General features: G+C 60.5%; 1 protein-coding gene across 3 annotated transcripts in view; it reads right to left on the minus strand.

Annotated features, from left to right (window-relative positions):
* Positions 1-1,272: 1,272 nt before the first annotated feature.
* GSG1L (GSG1 like) overlaps positions 1,273-22,690 on the minus strand; it is a 209,238-nt gene continuing 187,820 nt past the window's right edge. For all 3 annotated transcript variants that reach the window (XM_036280604.1, XM_036280603.1, XM_036280602.1), the window contains 2 exons: positions 13,234-13,304; positions 1,273-1,370 (listed from right to left, as the gene is read on the minus strand). In XM_036280604.1, the coding sequence (XP_036136497.1) occupies positions 1,273-1,370; positions 13,234-13,304 (169 nt within the window). The remainder of the gene's footprint in view (positions 1,371-13,233; positions 13,305-22,690) is intronic.

Genomic DNA, 22,690 nt, shown 5'->3' on the forward strand with positions numbered 1-22,690 from the left:
ATGGATGGGTGATGGATGGGTGATGGATGGGTGATGGATGGGTGATGGATGGGTGATGGATGGATGATGGATGGGTGATGGATGGGTGATGGATGGGTGATGGATGGGTGATGGATGGGTGATGGATGGGTGATGGATGGGTGATGGATGGGTGATGGATGGGTGATGGATGGGTGATGGATGGGTGATGGATGGGTGATGGATGGGTGATGGATAGATGATGGATGATGGATGGATGATGGATGAATGAATAAATGAATAAATGGTGGGCTTATGGAAGAGTGAAGAACATTCTCTGCCTGGGGGAAAGATCTAGAAATCCTCTGGGAAGGGATGAGACCTCGGAGTCAGGAGTTCTGGTTTAGGCCCCAACTCTGCCCTTTGCCAGCTTTGTGATCTGGGGCAAGTTTCTTCATCTCTGTGACCCTAAATTCCCTCATCTTCATTAGGGGAATCTGTGTCCCCAGGTGTCAACACCCTGGGATTTGATGTAACGGTGGCTCTAGACACTGGGTAAAAGGTCCCCAAGGAGGTCAGGATGGCTTAGGTCCTGTGCGAGGGCCTTTCTGTTGCCCACTCCACACCCCCCATCTGCCTGGCACCTCCACCTGACCCACCCTCTGGAATCCAAGGCAGCGTGCCAGCCTGAGCCCCCCCAGACCAGGCTGGCCCTGGGCTCCCTCCCTCCCACGCCTGCGCCTGACCCCGACTGCGGCACACACGGGGCCGTCTCGCCGTCAGGCTCCTCGAGGACCTAAAAGGATGGAGCCATGAAGGGGCAGCCGCAGTCCAGAGAGCAGCTGGCCTCACACCGCGAGAAAGCAGGTTCACCAAGCGTTTATTGAGCCCCTGCTGTGTGCCTGCTGTGTGACCCCCGCAATGCCAGTGCCACTGCCCCCCTTTAGGAAGCCCCCACGCCCTGTCCCCCGAGGGTTATGTGCCACTGGGCCCCTCCTGGACGTCCTAGCTGGCTCGGGGGACCCCAGGCTTCCGGTCGCTGTCCATGTGTTTCCTGGCACCTGGCTGTGCCCAGCAGGGATCTGTGTGTGGCCGGAGTTCGAAGCTGCTGTCCCAGATCGCTCCGTGCAGCCCGTGAATTCCTGCGGCCGCGCTGGCCCGTCGTGGGGGCCCTGAGACCCAGGCCCAGGTGGGCAGGGCAGGCCCGGCGGCTCCCATGCAGGCTGGCTGAGTTCAGAGCACACAGGCCAGTGGTCGTGTGGCGGGGCTGGTGCTGACGCTGGCCTGAGGCCTGCGGGCCGGGCTGGGTCTCGGTCACACCCAGTGCCCCAGGACCCAGCACTGGCGGCCCAGCTCCGGTGCCTCCTGTGCGGGGCTGCGGGGCCAGGAGTCTCCCCTGTGGGGCTGGTGTCCTGCCAAGAGACAGGGTGGTCAGTGCAGGCCGTCTCTCCCTCCGCCACACCCGTCTGCCCGCCGCCCCACAGGCTCACCACCCACCACGCGTCGGTTACCTGTGCCCACGTGACGGGCCTTCCACCACCCTCCAGCCACCACCCAGCCAGCCACCACCCATGCAGCCACCGCCCATGCAGCCTCCGCCCAGCCAGCCTCCGCCCACCCAGCTACCGCCCACCCAGCCACCACCCACGCAGCCACCGCCCAGCCAGCCACCACCCACGCAGCCACTGCCCAGCCAGCCACCGCCCAGCCAGCCACCGCCCAGCCAGCCACCACCCACGCAGCCACCGCCCACGCAGTGCTCTACTCGCTGTCCCACTGCCCAGCTCGCCCTCCACCCGCCTGCATTCCCAGCTCTCCACGCCATCCCATGCCCCACTGCCCACTCATCTAACCAGGAGTCCACCAACACCTGGACATCCACCTGCCAATGGCCACAGCCATTCACTTACCAGCCCACCAATATATCCACCACCCCACTCACTCTTCCCACCACAACTCACCAGCACGGTAGCACCCCAGCCCCGCTTCCCACACACACCTCCTCTCACCGCCTTCTCCTCTGCTTCCCAACCTGCTGACCACCCGCTGACTCAGCAAGTCCCCCCCACCCTCCGTCCTGCCCCAACTCCCCGACACACCTCTCTGACAGCCCTCCACTCACCCCAATCCTGCTCCCACCTACCCTCACCTTCACCCACCAAACCAACCCACCCACCCACGCAGGCCACCCACCCACCCACTTTCCATTTCCACAGTTCTCTCACCTGTCCACACCCTCAGTTATCCACCGATCCCTCCCCCGCCCACCCGCCTGCCCACCCACCTACGCCAGCGTCCTGCAGCCGCCTCCCCGCACCTATCTGCCCACCCTCCGGCTGCTGTGAGCCCCGCTGTGTGCCTTCACTGGGGGCCCTGGGGGAGGGACAAACCTGGGCCCCAGGGACAGGGCACATGCCCCAGGGACAGGGCGTTGGCTCTGAGCTGCTCTCTGGGCCAAGGTATCCAGCAGAGACCTCACTGCCCACCACTGCCCGCTGCTCTTGCTGGTGGGCAAGCAGGAGGGCTGGGAGGCTCGTCCTGATCCAGGGCGCTCACCCCTTCCCTCGATTCTCAGAAGCGTGCTCCTGGCCTTTAGGCAGTGCCTCCTGGCATCTTCCTGACACGCTGAACCGTCTCCATCTCCACACTGTGACCTAGAGGCCCCACATGTCCTTGTACCGACTGTGAATCAAACCCTCAAGGCCCAGCTCAGTCTCCCCTCCCACAGGAAGCCCACGCCATCCTCTCCCCTGCCCTCGGGGGTCTCCTGCATCTTGGAACACACCCCCTGAGTGTGTTCCCCAACTTTACCCCGTTAGAGGGGAGCCCAGGAGAGTGATGGCTCAACCCAGGGAGGATGCTCAGTGGCTCGATGGAGGTGGGGCCAGAGCGGGGAGCAGGGAGGGGCGCGCCGGGCCGGGGAGCAGCTGATCCGCTGAGGGCAGATCCACACCCACCCAGACCCCAGTCTCCCTGGGAGACCGCCACCACCATCACAAGCGAGGGAGCTGAGACTCGGCCAAGACAAGCGTCCACTGGGTTGCATCAATTTCTTCCCGGTTCCAAACTTTCACGTGAAAAGAAATGTTTCATGGTTGGTTTTTCACCTCACCCTGAGCTCTAAAAGATGTGCATTCTTGTATTTCTTTACAGCGAGCCCCTGGAGGTGGAAATTCCTGCTGAAGCCAAGCCCCTGCTTGCACACCGCCAAGGACAGGCTGCTCATTACTCTTCCTCCACCCCCAGAGCAGCTCAGTGTTGGAAGATTCTTCCCAATAACCAAGGCTGGACGGCAACAGGCAAAGAAAAAGATGGTCATGCCAACGATGGGTGCAAGGTTTTCCCCTCTGGCTCCCCCCCCACACACACCCGGGTTTTATATTCTTTAATGTTGATTGGTGCTCTGCTAATTTTTAAAGGGCTGGGAAACATTTGGCGAGCATCCTGGAGTCGTGTGGCCTCAGGAAAACGTTTCTTTGTTCCAGCCGCTGAAACAGCTGCATTCTTCGGAAGTGCTTGCTCCAAGGTGTAGGAGTTTGAGATTTTTTAAACAAACTGGAAGCAAATATTTGGTGCAAAAGAAGGTTTGATTGTTTTTATCGTTGCCAACAGGCAGAACCTTGGACAGTTCATTGGCGCAGAGAAAAAGGTGATCCCTGTCCTCCCTTGAATTAAAATCAGGTTCCTTGTCCCCTGGATCCAGAGGCCAAGTCACAGGATGGGGGCCCTTCTCCCCTGTCCAGCCTGCCAGGAGGGCTTGGGCTCAGCCAGTTCCAGGGAGGGTGGGGGTCTGTCCTCACCAGGCCTGAGAAGCACCCACCGGCGCACTAGGACTCCCCACTCACTCCCCTCCTTCCAGTCTCTTTACTCAGGGGCCAGTCACCCGCCAAAAGCCCCAAACTTACCCTGTACACCGAGGAACCCTACCTCAACATGCCTGCCGGGTGCAGGCCCCGAGGCGCCAGGCCCCAGCTCCGGGCAGTGTGAGCTCCGCTCTTCTGAAATGTTCAGGGAAACTGAACTGGAATTTTAAAATGAAATCTCCTGGCTTTTAAATGATAACAACTAAGGTTTTTAAACAATTTAAATCATCTGTGGGCGAAGTAGAATCCCTCAGGCTGGACTCCGCCCCAGGAGGTCATTCCTGACCTCGGACTGGTCCCGCCCGCCCGCCTCTTTGTTCCGGGCTCTGTCCTGTGGCTTTGCACGTCCTGGCCTCTCGGCAGGGTGGCCCCCATGCTGGCCTCTGGCTGTCGCGTCCCCACCCCTCTGCTGTGTCCCACAACACCCTCACATCCCTCCCTCCCTGTGCTTGTCACCCTGTTGCGGGTGACTGCCCGGCCACCCTGGGGACACCCTGCTGGCAGAGAGCCGGTCAGCTTCCTCCTGGGGCGCTCGGCCCCCAGCGCCCAGCCCGGCCCGGAGCAGCCCTGGGCTGGCTTTCCAACAAGTGAGGAGACCGTGCAGGAGGAGGACATGCTCCTGAGCCAGAGGATGGGCCTCACCTGCCCCTCCTGGCTGAGTCTGGTCCCTGAGAGAGGCTTTTGCTCAGCCTCTCTTCCTTTACGGGAAGAAAACAACTGTACTTGGAGTCTGACAGTCAAAGGTTCACATCCAGGCTCTACCACTTACAAGCTGTGTGACTTTTGGCAAGTAACTTCACCTCTCTGAGCCTGCAAATGAATGTGATTAGAAAGGACTCAGTAGGCCCCCCGCATAGAAACCTCTCATTATCCACTTTCAGGTAAACGTGAAAATAGAATGTCAGCACTGTGAGGTGTTGGGTTCAACCACCTCTCTTCACAGATGAGGAAGCCAAGGCCCACAGGCGGGAAGAGACTGGTCCACGGTCCCACTAGAGGGTTGAAAGCAAGTACTATGTTTTAAATTTCCTCGAACCCTCCCAGGCTCAGCAGAGTACTCAGCACGCAGGAAGTTCTCAGGTGTGATTTTTCTTCCCTTGTTCATCCAAATATCAAAATGTGAACATATTTAACATACTCTCTTCCAGTCTTCACTTCCCAATCCTTCCGTGGGAAACCAACTGTCTTGAACTCTGTCCAAGGCATCAAGATCCATGGGGTCAGCTCTTAGCTCTGTTGAATGGAATAAAATCACACCTAAAACGGATCCATCCCATTGGGAGGGCCCTTCACCCAGAAGCCACCACAAAGTGCAGGTGGAGAATGGGGCTTGTAGGGAGGTCACTAGTCCAAGGTGCTCTGAGGGTGGCAGAGGGATTAGTGGGGGTGGGCAGGCTTCGGGTGGGCAAGCGGCTGGTCCTGGCCCCACAGCGGCCTGGCACGGAGAGCCATCCTTTAAGAGAGCTCTGGAGACCCCCCCCTGCGCTGTCCGCGGTGCTGAAGGCTCTCTGGGACCCGCGGCCCATCCAGAGCCTACAGTTTGGTTGCCCAGCCGTGAACCCTGGCATCTAAGAAGAGATGCAGTGTTGGGGGTGGGGGATGAATCGAGGTGAGCATCACCATGTCTGGCTTCGAAGACCCTTCAGCTAGCGACACCATCATCCCTCTTCCGTTGCCTAAAACGTCACAGCCTTGGCAGGGGGCAGCCTGGACTGCCTCTCCGAGTTCACCCTGCTCTGTAAGTCTGCACCCTGAGGGGCGCAGGGACTCCGTCCTATCTGGTAAGATCCGTTTACTGTGTCCTCGGTTTCCCCTCTGGGCAGCACGAGGACGCAGACGAGCTCAGCTCTCAGTCCTCACTGCGTTCCAGCACCTGGCACAACCCCAGGGCTGACAGGCGGACACGCTGAATAGAAGAATTATGGAGGATTGGGGAGGAAGAGCGGGTCTGTGTGGGATCCATCTGGAGGGATAGGCTGGGTTTTCGGGTCTACCTCAGGGGCAGATTGTCTCAGGAGATCCAGTGGGGGCCCCATCATTCTCTTCACTGGAGTCCATCTTCTGGGCCCCCAAGTTTCTGGACTAAAACATTCTCCTTGTCTGTTTTCACACTTAATCAGGCTGAGTCCACTTAACCTGCCACCTGTCCCCAGGGCGACTGTTTCTTTCATTCCCTATGGGACACGTGCTGAGCACCTGCTCCATACTGGCTGCTGGGTCTACAGACACAAGGGGACACAGATCTGCCCTGGGCGTCCACGGTCTAGTGGGACAGACAGACACACACACGAGGAGATGATACGAACAAGCACGCCGTGCGGCTCTCACTGTGTCACGTGCCGGAGCCGCTCACTGGGCGTCGCCAGCTCCTGGAATCCTCAGAAATATGTTAGGTGCCATTCCTATGCCCATTTTATAAATGAGAACACGGAGGCCCAAACAGGTGACGTCATATGTCAAAGGTCTCCCTGCTGGGACTTGAACTCAGGCAGCCTCACCTCAAAGGCTGGGCCATCAGATTCTTTGAAAGCACCTGTGTGTGAAGCTCACGCTTCCGCCGATGAGGTTTGTTCTTTCTCCACGTGGAGGGAAAGGAGCAGGTCACCTCAGGCGGAAGGAACGGGGTGTGGATAGGTTCTTGGCAGGTGAAGGGGTTCGCAGCAGGTGTGGAGCCCAGCGCCGTGGGTGGTTGGGGGGCGCAAGGCAGTCTGGGAAGCAGGCTGAGGGTGGGCAGGGTGGAGGGTGCAGGCAGGCTTCCCGGGCTGGGGTTCATTCTGTCTCTGGAAACTCTGCCTCATCATCGGACTCGCTGGATACAGTTCCTGGCTTGCCCCAAACTGACCATGGAAATCTCCGGGGAAGTCTGTATATATATATATTTTTTTATCTTCACCTGAGGACATTTTTCTATTTTTCGCACAGATAGAGTGGGAGGGAGAGAGAGAGAGAAACATCGACGTGAAAGAGACACATCGAGTGGCTGCCACCCGCACCAGGGCCGGGGACAAACTGCAACCGAGGTACGTGCCCTTAGCGGGAACCGAACCCGGGTCTCTCGGGACCGCAGGCCGACGCTCTAACCGCTGAGCCAGACCGGCCAGGGCAGAAGTGTATTTTAAGAGCTGCCCCCAAGTGTTCCTTGGGATCAGGAGTGACTGGAGGAGCCTTGGCTCAAGCCAAAATGGGCAGAAGGAGGACAAGGCAGAGCGGCAGGGTGGACTCGCCCGGACCGTGACCCAGGACAGATGGCCTTGTCTCTGGGAACCCAGGATCACCGCCTGGAACGTGGGGATGCCGCTCGGAGCCAACGCTGCGTGAGGACTGGGCTCACGCAGCTCCGGGGGAACAGGCGGCGCAGTGCTGGCCCTGGGACTGCCCGTCAGCGAGGCAGCCAAGTCCCTGCCCCCGACGCTTCCGTCCCGGGGGAGAGTTCGCAAGGACCCAGGGTGGTGAGTGACGGGAAGAACACGCAGCGGGATGGGTGGTGAGAAAGGTCCCTCCTGACACCCACCGGGGCCGCCTGGGAGGCTGTGGGGCCGGGACGGGTGAGGAACACGTGATCAAGTCTGTGTCTTTTTTTTTCTTTTTCTTTTATCTTCAGATAGAGCGGGAGGGAGAGAGGGAGGAAGAGAGAGAAACATCGACGTGAAAGGGACACATCAACTGGCTGCCACCCACACAACCAACCAGGGCCGGGGACAAACTGCAACCGAGGTGCGTGCCCTTAGCGGAACCGAACCCAGGACTCTCTGGTCCGTGGGCCGACGCTCTACCCGCTGAGCCAAACCGGCCAGGGCTCAAGTCTGTGCCTTAAGGAGATGGGTTGGCGGGGAATTGGCCGTAGTTTCCATCCAGAAGCCACTGAAGAGCCAAGCGGGGGACAAAGAACACTCGCTCCTGGCGGCAGCCTCGGAGGGACAGGGCTGGCCCTGGGCCAGGTGCTGTCCAGGGTGCGGGCTCCGGGGCAGCAGAAGCAGCATCACGGGGAACTCGTTAGAAATGTGGGGTCCCGGGCTCCGCCCAGCTCTCCTGAGTCCAAAATTCAGGAATGGGCCTGGCTTCCTGCATTTGAAGGAGCCCCACCCCAGGGGTTCGATGCTGACATTGGATCTCTCAGCCCCCGCGCCAGGCCTCTCCAGGCTGCAAGCCCGTCCGTGTGCCCAGCGAGTGGGCATCGATGCTGGTTTCGGAAGCAGTGTGTGTCCGTTTTCGCAGAGGAGCGGACTTGCACAGGACTACATTGGGTTTGATTTTGATCTAATAAAAATGCCAAGTTTTCCCTGGCCAGTTTGGCTCAGTGGTTGAGCGTCAGCCTGCGGGGAAGGAAGGAAGGGAGGAAGGGAGGAAGGGAGGAAGAAAGGGAGGAAGGGAGGAAGGGAGGAAGGGAGGGCCAAGTTGTTCCGGGTCCAGGAAAGTCTTCGTTGCAACTCCCTCTGCTATTTTGAGGGCGGCGGCGGCAGCGGCAGAGACCTGTCTAGACGGAGCTCCCAGAAGCCACCTCTGTGCCCAGCTCTGCCTCTCAGACACACCTGGCAGAATCAGAAGCCGGTGTTGGGCATTGAACTTGACAACTGCAATCCGTAGCAAACCACAGTGGCCCCCGAAAGGAAGGGGCAGACACCTGCACCATACGGCAGCAGTCTCTCCATCAAATGTCACTTCTGACGTGCTTCAGAGCTAACTGGTGGCTCTGCAAAGCCCCAAGGCAGGTTTCAAAAGCAAACGCTTTCCTCAGGGAAAAAAAAGAAAATGTGGCAGAATTCATATCACAGTAGTCCCCCCTCCCCAAAAAAACCCAAAATACATGTCCCCGTGTATGTGGAAGTGGCTGCTCAGGTGGGGGAGAGTGGGGGTTCAGAGGAGAGACAGCCCCTCCCGTGTGCCGTGCACTGTCCTCGGCTGTCAGGACACAAAAGTGAACACGAGAGACAGGTGCCTGTGCACATATAAAAGACAGTCCCAGCCCTGGCCGGTTTGGCTCAGCGGTTGGAGCGTCGGCCCACGGACCAGAGAGTCGCAGGTTCGGTTCTGGTCAAGGGCGCGTACCTCGGTTGTAGTTCAGTCCCGGGCCCTGGTCGGGGTTGGGTGGGAGGCAACCAATCGATGTGTCTCTCTCACATCGATGTTTCTCTCTCTCTTCTTCCCTCTAACCTCCCCCCAATTCTATCTGAAGATAAATAGAAAAATATCCTGGAGTGAGGATTAAAAAATAAATAAAAAGAGCCAGACACTGTGACGAACGCAAACGAGGTGTCAGAGGGCGGCTGGGGAAGCTCCCCGAGGAAGAGTCTCCCGGCTGAGACTTACAGAGGAGACAAAGCCAGCCATGCCGAGGGCTCGAGGGAGAGACCGGCAGGGCAGCAGCGCCCCGAAGGCCATGTTTTGTGGGTTCGAGGAGAAAGACCAGGGTAGCCGCAGCAGAACCAGGGGGGAGAGAGAAGAGTGATGTCGGGGCTCGGGGGGCAGAGCAGGAACACCCTCACTCCCAGGGTAAGAGGAAAGAACTGCCCGCCAGGCTGAGCTGCACCCCAGTGGACCAAAGATCGAGGAAAGCTCCTTTGCCTTTCAGCTCCCCGGTTTTCCCGCAGGCACGGAACAGCCGCCCTGCTCGGGGCCGCGGCCACCACGGGAGCCGGGTGAGGTGCTCAGCAGAGACCTGCTCACACTGAGTATTTAATGACATGGGCTCCCTGCCGTTCCTCTCCCCAGTCCCTTGTGCCCAAGTCAGCCCACCACCAAATCTGAGCAGCTGCTCGGTGCAGAAATGTTGCAAAACTTGTCCAGGCATTTCCAAAATATTTTCTTGGCCCAAACCAGCAGCTCAGAGGCTGCATTCAGGAGCCGCATCGTTTCCCGGGACCGGCTGGTCGGGCCGCCTTCCGGCCTGAGCTCTGCGGACCAAGTCCCGTGCGCCGGGCCCTGTGCCCTCCGCGCTGCGCGGGCCTGGCAGGTGGGGTGTGCCCGGCACGCGGACCCTCTGACGGACGGACGCAGCGGCTCAGGGTTCGGCCTCTGGAGCCAGACGGGCCGCTAATCCCAGCCCAGCCACTCTGGCACAGCCATGACCGCCCTGGCCCACGCCCCGCCTGTGAAACGGGGCGGTAGTTAGGATTACGTGAGTGGACACATGTGGAGTTCTCAGAACACACGCACGGCCCAACGCCACCCTCAGACCTGGTGGGACTGAACTCTTGTTGGTTGTTGTCACTGCCGAGGCCCAGTAGCAGCACCACAGCTGTAGACTTCCAGCAGGTTGGAGCCCCCCTTCCCCCGCGAGTGCCCTGCCCAGCCCTCCCTCTCCAGCACCCCACCCTCTTCCTGCCCAAGGAGGCGCCTGCACTGACCCCCGCGTAGCTCTGGCCACGAGGACGGTGGTGGCTTGGGAGCAGGGGGCCCCACCCAGGGAAGATCTTCAGGAAAGATGTGTTGACTAAGTGATGGCCAAAGGACTTTCATGCGGCCACAGAAGCAGCCCCCTTAGGGCCCCTTCCGGACCCCTCCCTCGCTCTGACAGCAGGCGGGCCTTTTCCTTCGCCCTCTGGAAGCGGGAGTCCCCAGCGCCTCCGGGCCCTGGCAGAGGTGAAGGTGCTGTGGGCCCGAGGTTCCTTCTTCCCGAGAAGCTCGGGGGCAGCTGACAGCTTTCTGCACCCTCCCCGCCTTCCCGGCCTCGCTCAGCCCCGGAGCTAGGCCCTCCTTGCCTCACGCTCTCCACACGCCACCCATTCTCCCCGAGGATCCCAGGGGGCCCCCGGTTTCAACTATCTCAGTGCCCAGCCTGCCCGCCCCGCGGCGCGATGGGGACAAAGCACCGTTGTCCCCACAGCACCCAGGCAGACTGTCCTCCAACTGCACCGGGCTCCCCACCCGCCCCCGCAGCCCCCCGGCGATGGCTGAGGACAGGGCCGCATCTGGGGCGACTCAGACGCGAGTGCTCTGCTCCGGCTGCGCAGGTCCCCGAGGGAGCGTGCTAACCGGCGGGACAGTGAGCCTTTCGCCACCACCTGCCTTTCCCTGCTCAGTCCCCATCGCCTGCTCTGACCCGGGTTTTCAGAGGGCATCCACGCAGCTACCTGCTGTTGGGTCCTTATCTCAGGACCTGATTCTGGGGGAACCTAAGACACTGACAGTTCTTCCGGCCAAGAGACCACCTGCTTTTATCTCATGTCACCCCATCGTCTCTCCTGGGAACGAGGGCACCTTGTCCAGCTCCCCTCCAGCCCATCCCTGTTGCAGATGGAGGGAGGGACGGATACGGACAGGGGTACAGATAAATACATCAACGCATACGCAGGAGTGGGTCTACGTGTGCCCACCCTGTGTGGACCTAGGTGTGTGGATACAGACACAGATGCAGATACAGATAACAAATTGGACAGTCTCTTCCCTGCTCAGGGCGCCCGGGCTCCCCACTGCACAGGCCCCTCTTATCAGGGCTCCCAGCTCCCTCCAGCCCATCCCCCCCCCCCCCCCCCCCCCCCGGGCTTCCAGTCCTGGCTGTTCCTGTGGGGACTGTGCCCCGCACCACAGGCCCCTGCCCCGAAGGCTCTGTATTGGCCGACTCCTGCTCACCCCAGGCCCCAGCTCCCCACGCCTCTCTGTCATCACAGGTTCCCGCCTCGCACGGAGATGGCCCAGCTCGGTTCTGAGCTCGCGGCCTACTCGGGTCTCTGCCTCAGTCTGCCACCCCGCCAGGCCTCGCTCCGCCCCTGCTCGGGACCGTCCAGCACCCAGCATGGGGCCGGCGCAGAGCAGACTCGGCGCGTGTTTGTGGAAAGAATGCAAGATGGAATTCCGTGCAGGCTGTCGACCCAGCAAACACACCGCTGCCGTTTGGGCTCAGGGGATGGCGCGGGACCAGTCCGGGCTGCAGGACGAGGCTGGGGGAGGGCTCTGAGGCCCGCCCTGGCTCTCCCTCCTTACTCCAGGGCTTACTGTTAGGGCCAGACCGGCTCCCCTTTGGCCCTTCCTCCTCCCAGCTCCACAGCTGCCCCAAAGCAAGCCCCTCAGCTCTTCCAGCCAGGGTGTCCTGCCCACTGCAGGGCCAGAGGCACTCTGCAAGGGGCCGGCCTCTCGGCCTTCGTCCCTACTACATGCTTCCTGGGCCCTCTGGTAGATGTTTGTTCCCCTCTGTTACCTCTGAGGCTGGTGCTCCCCAGCTGCCTCCATGACCCCTTCCCCCAGGAAGCCCTCCGCCCTAGCACAGACACCTGTCATGAAACCCAGGTGTGAGCCCAGTGTCCACAGAAGAGTCCTCGTGCAGGTCCTCTCTCTGGGCCAGTGCCTCCTACAGCAGCCTCTTTCCTCAGAGAAGACAGCCCTCCTCCTCCCCAAGCTGCCCCCCATGATCCTCACCCACCCCACCCTCGCCCCCCAGGCGGAGCCCAGTCTCGGCTACGAGGATCCCGGGGTTTGGAGTCAGGCAGACCTGACTTGCTGTCTCCACTGAGTCGGGCCTCCCAGAAGAGACCCTGAGGGAGGCGTTCGAGAGTAGGGCAGATCTTAGGAGGCCCAGGAGCTGGTGGAGACAATGGAAATGCCGGGAAGCCTGGGGCACGGGAGTCTGACCCTGCAGGGACTGTGCAAACAACCCAGTGTGCTCCTCCCTGGGCCGAGGAGCCCCGGGCGGGCGCAGAGGAGCGGGTGCTGGCAGCTGGAAGTCCCTAGAGCTCCCTAAAGGAGCTGAGATGTGGGGGGCAGGGCACTGACAGTCTGCTCTTACTGCTCTGCCACTGACTTGGAGCTGTGTGACCTTAGGCAAGTTACTCCACCTCTCTGAGCCTTAACTTCCTCATCTGCAAAATGTGGGTTGTGATTTCCGTAGGGGTCGGGGTGGGCACGAATACGGGACCAAGCACGAAAAGCCCTGTGGGTGGGGTGGGGCGGGCAGGGGCTCCCGGTGGGCGCTGGGCAGGCTCAGCCAGGGTCCTGCCGGTTTAACTTCAATCTCTCAGGCTCTTCCCTTTCCTGTCCGGAGCCTTCTCTCTCTTTCCCGCCCCTTTGCTTTCTGGCCCAGACCTTTCCGTTCCTAACGGGCCCCCTAGATTCTGCCCACGGTGTCCCCCGCAGTGAGGCACGTGAAGCTCCCCGGAGCACCCGCAGCTCAGACGAATCCGTAGCCCCCTGACTCGGCTCGCCCCCCACGGCTGCTGTGCCCCCTGCAGGCCGCGGCCGCCCAGGCCTGGGCTCCAGCTGCGGTCCCCCGCCTGTCCGTCAGCACAGCAGCCCCACCGGGAGGCTGCGGCTGCTGCAGGCAGGGGACTCGCCCCGCTGACACCCGCCTCGGTTTCCCCGTCTGTCGCGTGTTTGGGGGAGAATGCAGGGGTTCGGGGAAGGGGCCGCCTGGCCCATCTCCAGGGTTTTCTCCGCCGACGGCCCAGACGGCGCACAGGCTCCCGCAGCTAAGGCCACTTACGGGCTGGGTATCTCTCGTGGCGGCAATCCAAGTGGAAGTCTTCCTCCTCGTTCCCGTCCCCCTTCTCGATCCTGGAGAGAAGAGAAGCCAAAGCCTGTGTCAGAAAGAGCAGCTGAGCTGGCAGACACCCAGGCCCTGAAGGGGTGCAGCCCCTCCTTCTGTTTGCAAAGCAGCTTTGCACCACGGCCCAGAGACCTCCCCCCAGGAGGGGCGTCGCTGCCCCCCATTTCCTGATGAAGAAACTGAGGCACTGAGGGCGAGGTGATCGATATGGGGTACACAGCTAATAAATCAGAGGCAGAACCTGGATGCAAAGCCACGTGCTCTTACAAAAAGATGCTTAGTTATGTGCAAACAGCAAGTTACAAAAGAAGGTGTCCAGTTCGACTTGTTTGAAAAGGTATGCAAGAACTGTGTGCACGTGTGGACAACCGGTGGGCACGGACATCCGGCCGGGAAGACAGGAGCCCGCGGGCGCGGGGACGAGGGGTCAATGGGGAAAAGGGAGGATATCTGCAATACTTTCAACAATAAAAATACGACATTTTAACACTGAAAATTTTTTTTAAAAAACCAATAATAAAAAGCTTGTAATGCTAAAATAAAAGGACGCAGGAAAGTTATTTGGCCGAATATGTACCAGAAGCCTCATGGATTAACCCTGGATAATGAGACCAGAGGGGGTAAAGCTGGGGCCTCCTTTTCCAACTTACCCCCGTTTTCTGATTTGGGGCGATGGACTTGTTTTAGCTGTGTCACTTTGCTTAATTAAACCCAAACACTTCCTAGAGCCGTCCCTACACACAAACCGAGCCGGCGGCTGCCCCTGCCACAGCGCTTGTTCCCACCAGCCGTGGGCGCGGCTCTGGCCCGCCCCCCCCCCCCCCCCCCCCCGCATCTCAGACCAAGGCCCCAGGTGTGAGGTGGGCTAGCCGAGCAGGGGCTGGAGGTCCCGGTGGGGGTGGCAGCAGACTCTGGGATTTGGCTCCAGACGGAAACCCTCATCCCCGCCCCCACCCCACCAATGACGGGGAGAGTGGGCAGGGCCCTAAGCCCACACTGCACTCACCTATTAGAACCCACATGAATCAGAGTCCCCAGGCCCACCCCAAATGCGCACCACCCCTAGAGAAACAATCTGGTCCCCCGAGGAGCCCATGAAAATCACTGTATCTCCTAAGAGCACGACAGCACCCCCACCTCCGAAAGCACCCCCAACTCCGCCTCTGGCTGACATATCCTCCCCTTCCCTTTTGCCATTCACCTGCCTTACACTGTCTCAAAGCCTCTCCCCCTCAGCTCAGTTCAGTGCTCCCCAAACTCTCCAGCGCCCTCCGCCCTCCACGCCCCTGCCCTGCTTCCCACGGCCGCCCTCTCGGCTGCCGGCCGGGACGCCTCGGCCTCTCCAGGCAGATGTCCTACCTGTTTGCCGACCCTTCCCATCACTCCTCACTCGGGCCGCACAGCCCCCCAGGCTGGAGGACACTGGGCAGGGGGTGCGTGGCCAGCGAGCGATGCCAGGGATGCTCGGAGAGGGGAGCCGCCTGGGGCACGGGTGATCGGTCCCCGAGGTCACTCCCTCCCTCCCTCCGCAGGAATTCCCGGAGGCCCTGCTCTGACGACTGCGTCCAGCTGCCGTGTGGAGGACAGAACTGTCCCCGGGGAGCGTGTACTCGAGTTAGAAAATGACAAGCCGGAGACCACCGAGGACTGCCCACGCTCTCCAGGGGACCACGCTCTCCAGGGGACCACGCTCTCCAGGGGCCCAGGCCTGGCCCTCCCTGACCTGTCTCTGGGGCCCAGCGCAGATGCTGTGGAAAGGACCAACGTCAGGGAAGGTGTTGCCTTTTCTGTCTTTTGCTGGAAACATCTTTTTCTTTCCCTGATAGCACAGGTTTGTTTTAAAAATGCCAACTTCATAAAGAGCCCTTCCCCCCGACGGCCGTCCCCGCGGTAGGACCTCCACCGTTGGCTTTGTGTTCAGAATGGTTACTGACACGAACAGCCTCGGTGAAACACACTTTTTTGTAACCTGCTCTTTTTAATTTAGCCATACGTCTCCAACACCTTCCCTATCAGAACACATACATCTCGTCCATCTTTTTCCTGATAGCTGTTTGTGAGGAAATAGTATTCAATACCCTGTCGATACGCGCTTGGGTGTTTCTCCGGTTTGTCGCTCCTCCACGGAGTGTCCAGCGAGGTGCTGGGGCCCCATCCACAGAGGAGCGCGAGGCGGAGTGTCACCGGTCACGAAGCTGCAGCGGGTTCCAGCTGCTGGACCAGGTGACCGAGCCCATCTCTGAGTCACCCGGGCCTGTGATTTGGTGGTACCAGCCCGGCCACACCGCCGGGTCTCACAGCCTTAACCTGGAACCCGCTCCTTGCCCCTCCCGGCTCCCAGTCCCGGCTTCTCATGCAGAGACCCGTTCCTCCAGGCTCCCTGCTGGCACCTCCAGTCACGCGTCCCCGCCTGGGCACAGGGGCCCGGGAGCAAACCGGCCCTAGCACGGCCCTCCTCCCCCTGCTCACCCAGACTTGGCTGCCGAGACACCCCAAAGTTCAGTAGTTAACAAAGAACACCAGCCTCGTGCTCCTCGGGCCACAGCGCAGGGCTCAGAGAGGTCCGCGCCCTCGAGAAGCTGGAGCCTGCTGCACACACGACAGTCTCGGCCGGACGCGCCGAGGCAAAGCTGGGGGAGGTTAAGAAGGCTGACGAGGGCACAGTAACTGTCCGGTCAGGAGTTGGCACACTTTTCTGCAAAGGTCTGGATGGTAAATCTGTGAGCTCTGTGGGCCATACGGCCGGCCGTCTGTCACAACCACCCACCTGCCTTCAGCCCCCGGCAGCCGCGGACCATCAGCAAACCAACGTTAGGTTCATTTACAGCGGGCGGTGGCTGGACCGGCTTGCGGGGGACAGTGTCAACCTCCAGTCCAGCCAGTGCTTCTCAACCTGGAGACCCTCTGAAGTTCCTAGGGAGTTTTAAATGACCAGGTGATGGGCTCGTGCATGCGGCCAGGGTGGGACCAGGCGATGGGCGCGCGGCCGGGGTGGGACCAGGTGCGGCTTCAGGGCGGAGGTGGCCTCGGGTTGCCGAAGCCCACCCACTCACGGGCTGCCTCCCACGGCTCCGCGTTGCCGGCTGGAGGAGCTGGTGTCCTCCACGGACACGGCCCTCACCACCAGATTCGCCCGTGAAAATAACACACCTGCAGGGTCTTGGTAGCCATCCAGTGAGCACTAATGCTTGACCACGGTCACAGCAAGGGCCAGTGACCCCCCATCACTCCCCGGGCCCCCCGTTCTTCCTGGCAGGAAACGGAGGACAAGGGTGTGCTTTGGGCACAGCCGAGACCTGGGGCCGAGCAGGGAGAGGGGTCAGCGCCGAGTGCCCGCCGAGCGCAGCCCACCTGCCCTGAACCTCTGATTCAGACGTTCCGTGTGGCAGTGGCCAGAGAGGTGGTAGGAATGACAGCGAGGACACCACCACCACTCTGCTGGGGCGGCAGCTGGGGGTCCCCACAGTGCTGAGCTTTGTGTGAAAAGAAAAGGAACAACTGCAAATGTCACCAGGGGACAATTTCTCTTCATTTGAGCTGTAATTTCCTGCAGAAAATGTTATGTGCTTTCTGAGGATGGACCTTTTTTCTTTTTACGTGGTGATGTGGGAAGTCGGCCAAGCATTTACATAAATGCCTTGAAGGGGTGCTGGGTGCCTGGGGTGAACGGAGCTGCGGGCAGCGGGGCGGCGCCCCGGCTCTGCGTGCACACCCCGTCACTTCCTCTCCTCTGTGAGCTGTTGAGTCTGGACATGTCCCTCTCATCTGGAGTCTTGATTTTCTCATCTGATAAGTGGGCACAATGAAGCACCCGTCCCTGAGGCTGGCTGTAGGACTGAGGGAAGAAACGCCCGCTGGGCACTTGTCACTGTTATTCCGAACGTCATCCTCCTCACCCCTGGGCCTGAGTGTCTGTCACTGCGACTCCACCCATTGATCCCGACGGGGGAGGATGTTATTTTAACATGTAACCAAAGCTCCCCCCAGACCCTGCACACGCTTCCTCCGCCCCACAGGCAGGCTGACCCGCGGCCCCTGGAGAAGGATGCTCTGGGGGAAAATGAAAAGGCTGCGAAGTATCAGACACCCTGGACTCAGGGCCCAGGGACCCACAGGGATGAGGCACAGCCTTCTGCCCCAGAGGAGACACCCCGCCTGGGAACCGGGAGGCTCGGAGCAGAAGCCCAGAGAGACGATGCTGGGCCCAGGGCGGTGAGTGGGCTGGGCCCTGCTCACGCTTCCGAGCGACAGACACACCGGCGAGCTGTTTACATCCTCCTTAGTGTGGGTCTGTTTGCACCCCCTCAGCCTGCACCCCAACCACAGAGTCACCACCACCACCACTGTGCCCCAGGTCACGGCTGTGAGACTGAGCCAAGGCCGACTGTAACCGAGTGAGCGCTGTGCTGGTACAGTCGGCGCCCTCCAGTGGAGAGGAGCCCCCTGGCGGTCTGTTTCTGCTTGTTTGTTCTTTTGTTTAATCCTCACCTGAGGATACTTTCCCACTGCTGTTTAAATAGAGTGGAAGGGAGGGAGGGAGGGAGGGAGAGAGAGAGAAAGAGAGAGAGAAACATCGATATGAGAGAGGCACTGTGCTGACATGTTCATAACCCCATAATTGATGATTGGTAAATTATTGTGCTGACTTGTTTATAGCTCCATAATTGATGGCTGGGAAAGTCACTGTGTGCCCTCTAGCTGAACCTGTTTTGTAAAGAATTTTGCAATACTCCCTGAACCAAGAAATTGTTGGGAGCCGGCTACGTGTCTGACAGAGTCCACAGAGCCTGGAGGTCTTGAGTCAGAGACTCCACCTCTCCCACAATCTCAAGGAATTAGGCTTGCATTGTGTTTGTGCAGCTCGGGGCTAAGTGTGACCCAATGTACCTTGAAATACCTGAGATAACAGACTGGGTGCTCCTGGTTGTGCATAGGTGATCCTGGGTGTTCCTGTTATCTGCAAGGCAAACTAGTTCTATACAGCATTGTTGTAGCCCTGGGCATTATGTCAAGAAGATCCTATTTTTCTTTCTTTCTTTTTTGGTACGTGCGTCTAGTGGGAACCAAACCCAGGACTCTCTGGTCCGCAGTCTGATGTTCCAACCACTGAGCCAAACTGGCCAGGGCGATCCTATTTTCTTATATCATTAAATTTTTGCTGTAGGGTATAAAAGGCATGTAATAAAGCCTATCGGGGCTGATTCCAAAGACTCTGTCACAGGGGTGTTTGGAATCAGACGCTGGCCAGCTAATAAATGGCTCTTATTTGTACTTTAATTCTCTAGTGGTCATTCTTGGACTCTGTCGAGCCACAACAACACATCGATGGGTTACCTCCCACAGACACCAACCTGGGCTGGGGGTCGAACCTGCCACCGAAGTATGTGCCCTTGACCAGAACTGAACCCATGGCCCTTCGGCCTGCAGGCCAACGCTCTAACCGCTGAGCACACCGGCCAGGGCTGCAGTGTCTGTGGACGTCCGTGGGCTGGCCGCCCCAGCGTGGCTGACTAGAGCTCTTTGACGTGCAGTTGGTAGGCGGCAGGCTGGGACCTGGACTCGGGGTCATCGGTCCCTGGGGTTTGTGTGTTCCCGCTGTGCCTGCAGATTCCCGGCTGGGGGCTCTCAGTCAGACCCACCGCGGTGCCCTGCACTGTGAGGTCCAGTGGAAAGTGGGGCTGGGACTGTCTGGCCCTCAGCTGATGCGCTGGGGTGTGCCTGCCCTGTCACCCGGCGCTGCTGACAGCTGGGGTGTGCCTGCCCTGTCACCCGGCGCTGCTGACAGCTGGGGTGTGCCTGCCCTGTCACCCGGCGCTGCTGACAGTTGGGGTGTGCCTGCCCTGTCACCCGGCGCTGCTGACAGCTAGGGTGTGCCTGCCCTGTCACCCGGCGCTGCTGACAGTTGGGGTGTGCCTGCCCTGTCACCGGGCATTGCTGACAGTTGGGGTGTGCCTGCCCTGTCACCCGGCGCTGCTGACAGCTGGGGTGTGCCTGCCCTGTCACCTGGCGCTGCTGACAGCTGGGGTGTGCCTGCTCTGTCACCCGGCGTTGCTGACAGCTGGGGTGTGCCTGCCCTGTCCACCTGGTGTTGCTGACAGCTGGGGTGTGCCTGCCCTGTCACCTGGCGCTGCTGAGCAGTTGGGGTGTTGCCTGCCCTGTCACCCGGCGCTGCTGACAGTTGGGTGTGCCTGCCCTGTCCACCCGGCGTTGCTGACAGTTGGGGGTGCCTGCTCTGTCACCTGGCGCTGCTGACAGCTGGGGTGTTCCTGCCCTGTCACCGGCGTTGCTGACACGTTGGGATGTGTGCCTGCTCTTGTCACCCGGCGTTGCTGGCAAGTTGGGGTGTGCTGCCCTGTCACCTGGTGTTGCTGACAGCTGGGGTGTGCCTGCCCTGTCACCCGGCGCTGCTGACAGTTGGGGTGTGCCTGCCCTGTCACCCGGCGCTGCTGACAGTTGGGGTGGGGTGTGCATGCCCTTCCCCGGCGCTGCTGGCAGCTGGGGTGTGCCTGCAATGTCACCCGGCGCTGCTGACAGCTGGAGGTGTGCCTGCCCTGTCACCCTGCGTCTGCTGACAGCTGGTGGTGTGCCTTCCCTGTCACCCGGAACGCTGCTGACAGTTTGGGGTGTGCCTTCCCTTCCCCGGGTCAATTGCTGACAGTTGTTTAGGGTGTGCCTGCCTGGCACCCGGCGCTGCTGGCAGTTGGGTGTGCCATGCACTGTCACCCGGCGCTGCTGACAGTTGGGGTGTGCCTGCCCTGTCACCCGGCGCTGCTGAATGTTGGGGTGTGCCTGCCCGTGTCACCCGGCGCTGCTGGCAGTGGGGTGGTGACTTGCCCTGTCACCCGCGCTGCTGGCAGTTGGGGTTGTGCCTGCCCTGTAAAGGCGCTGCTGGCAGTTGGGGTGTGCTGCCCTGTCACCCGGCGCTGCTGACGTTGGGGTGTGCCTGCCTGTCACCCGGCGCTGCTGACAGATGGGTGTTGCCTGCCCTGTCACCCGGCGCTGCTGGCAGTTGGGGTGTGCCTGCCCTGTCACCCGGCGCTGCTGGCAGCTGGGGTGTGCCTGCCCTGTCACCCGGCGCTGCTGACAGCTGGGGTGTGCCTGCCCTGTCACCCGGCGCTGCTGACAGTTGGGGTGTGCCTGCCCTGTCACCCGGCGCTGCTGGCAGTTGGGGTGTGCCTGCCCTGTCACCCGGCGTTGCTGGCAGTTGGGGTGTGCCTGCCCTGTCACCCGGCGTTGCTGACAAGCTGGGGTGTGCCTGCCCTGTCCACCTGGTGTTGCTGACAGTGGGGTGTGCCTGCCCTGTCACACTGGCGCTGCTGACAGCTGGGGTGTGCCTGCTCTGTCCACCTGGGTTGCTGGCAGCTGGGGTGTGCCTGCTCTGTCACCCGGGCGTTTGCTGACAGTTGGTGTTGCCTGCTCTGTCACCTGGCGCTGCTGACAGCTGGGGTGTGCCTGCCCTGTCACCCGGCGTTGCTGACAGTTGGGGTGTGCCTGCTCTGTCACCCGGCGTTGCTGACAGCTGGGGTGTGCCTGCCCTGCCACCTGGTGTTGCTGACAGCTGGGGTGTGCCTGCCCTGTCACCGGGCGTTGCTGACAGTTGAGGTGTGCCTGCCCTGTCACCCGGCGTTGCTGACAGTTGGGGTGTGCCTGCTCTGTCACCTGGCGCTGCTGACAGCTGGGGTGTGCCTGCCCTGTCACCGGGCGTTGCTGACAGTTGGGGTGTGCCTGCTCTGTCACCTGGCGTTGCTGACAGTTGGGGTGTGCCTGCCCTGTCACCTGCCGCTACCCCAGTGACCGAAACATCTGGAATCTGATGGAGGCCGGTGTTTGATCTTTTTGAGAGAAGAAACGGGTGCAGGCAAGTGACAGAGGAAGGGGTCTCCCAGGGTATGAGGGTTTGAGGGTGGACCAGAACCGATGCCGGGAGCCTCCCCAGTGTCTGTGCCCCTCGTGGCCACTGCGGCCAGGGCACTGGCAGGGTCCCCCCAGGTCTTATCTCTGGGCCTCAGCCAGCACGCTGTCCACACTGGGGCCCTCTGTGTGTCCCGGGCCAGTGACCCCCCACTCCAAGGTGCCGCAGACCCTCTGAGGAGCCCCTCAAATGCAGGCTCTGACAGCAGGTCTGGGGTCGCGCCTGAGATTCCACACTTCTAACAGGGTCCCTAACGGGGTCCCGGGTGAGGCCCATGCTGTTGGGCTCAGATCACATTTGAGGAGCCAGGCACTGGACCCAGCTTTGGGCGCGTGGGGCCCCCACCAACTTGGCCCCGTGGCCCTCCCCCGGCTCTCAGCTGCGGCCCGGCAGCCGCAGGCCCGTGTGCTCCCGCCGTCCTGGCTGCAGACGGACGTCACCGAGGAACCAGAGCAGTGACCTGGTGACGGGGCACAGGCCCCCTGGAGCCCCGCCAGCCAGCCCCCACCTCCATATCCCCTCGCAGGCTGGTGTTTAGGGGAGCAGCCGTCCCTCCACGCTGTCTCCCCACTTCCCTTTGATCGGGCCCCACCTCAAAGACAGTCTACTGGTTTGCTTTTCCTTTCATGGGTCTTTTTCTCTTTTTAATCCTCACCCAAGGACATTTTTGCAGTTATCTTCAGACAGAGCAGGAGAGAGAGACACACACATCGTGTGGCTGCCACCCACTTGACCCCAACCAGGGCCGGGGACAAACTGCAACCAAGGTACTTGCCCTTAGCCGGAACCGAACCCGGACTCCCCGGTCCGCAGGCCGATGCTCCAACCGCTGAGCCAAACCGGCCAGGGCCTGTCATGGGCCTTGATCAGCCATCTAATTGTCTAATGGGAGCTGGCGAGGGCCCTGTGCGCCAGCTCTCGTTTCTGGGCTCCTCACTCCTCTGCGGGGAAACAGCAATTTCAATGGACCCCAATAAAGGGTGATGAGGTGCAAGGCGTCCCTGAGAAGCAATGTTCAAGCAGTGCGTGTGGGAACAAAGGGGTCCGAGGGGGCAGCAGGGGGGCGTCCCAGCTTAGATCCGGGCACAGAGGGGAGGACTGGGGACACGGCGGGGTGTCAAAGATCCATTTACAACAGAACAAAGGATGGAATTAAAAGGAATGTCGGCAGATAAATGACCACAGGTAGGAAATTAAGACTCCATACATAGCAAGTGCCGGTCCAAGACGGGAGAACGAATGGGTTTTTGAAAGACTCTTTCTCGCGTCCCGTTATACGAGGAACGTCGTCCTGACAAACCAGTCGGGAAGCAGGGGAGACACAGCTGTCCTCCGTGCCCCTGTCTCTGTGTGGAGTCGACAGTTTTGTCTCCGTTTCTCCAATATTGGGTTTTAAAAAGAAATATCTAGATGTTATCGCCTGGAGATTATCTTCAGAGCTGCGTGGGTTAGAGATTATTACTCAGAAAAACAATCACCGGC

The sequence above is a fragment of the Molossus molossus genome, unplaced genomic scaffold (assembly GCF_014108415.1).
Source record: "Molossus molossus isolate mMolMol1 unplaced genomic scaffold, mMolMol1.p scaffold_m16_p_3, whole genome shotgun sequence".
NCBI classification, from domain to species: Eukaryota; Metazoa; Chordata; class Mammalia; order Chiroptera; family Molossidae; genus Molossus; species Molossus molossus.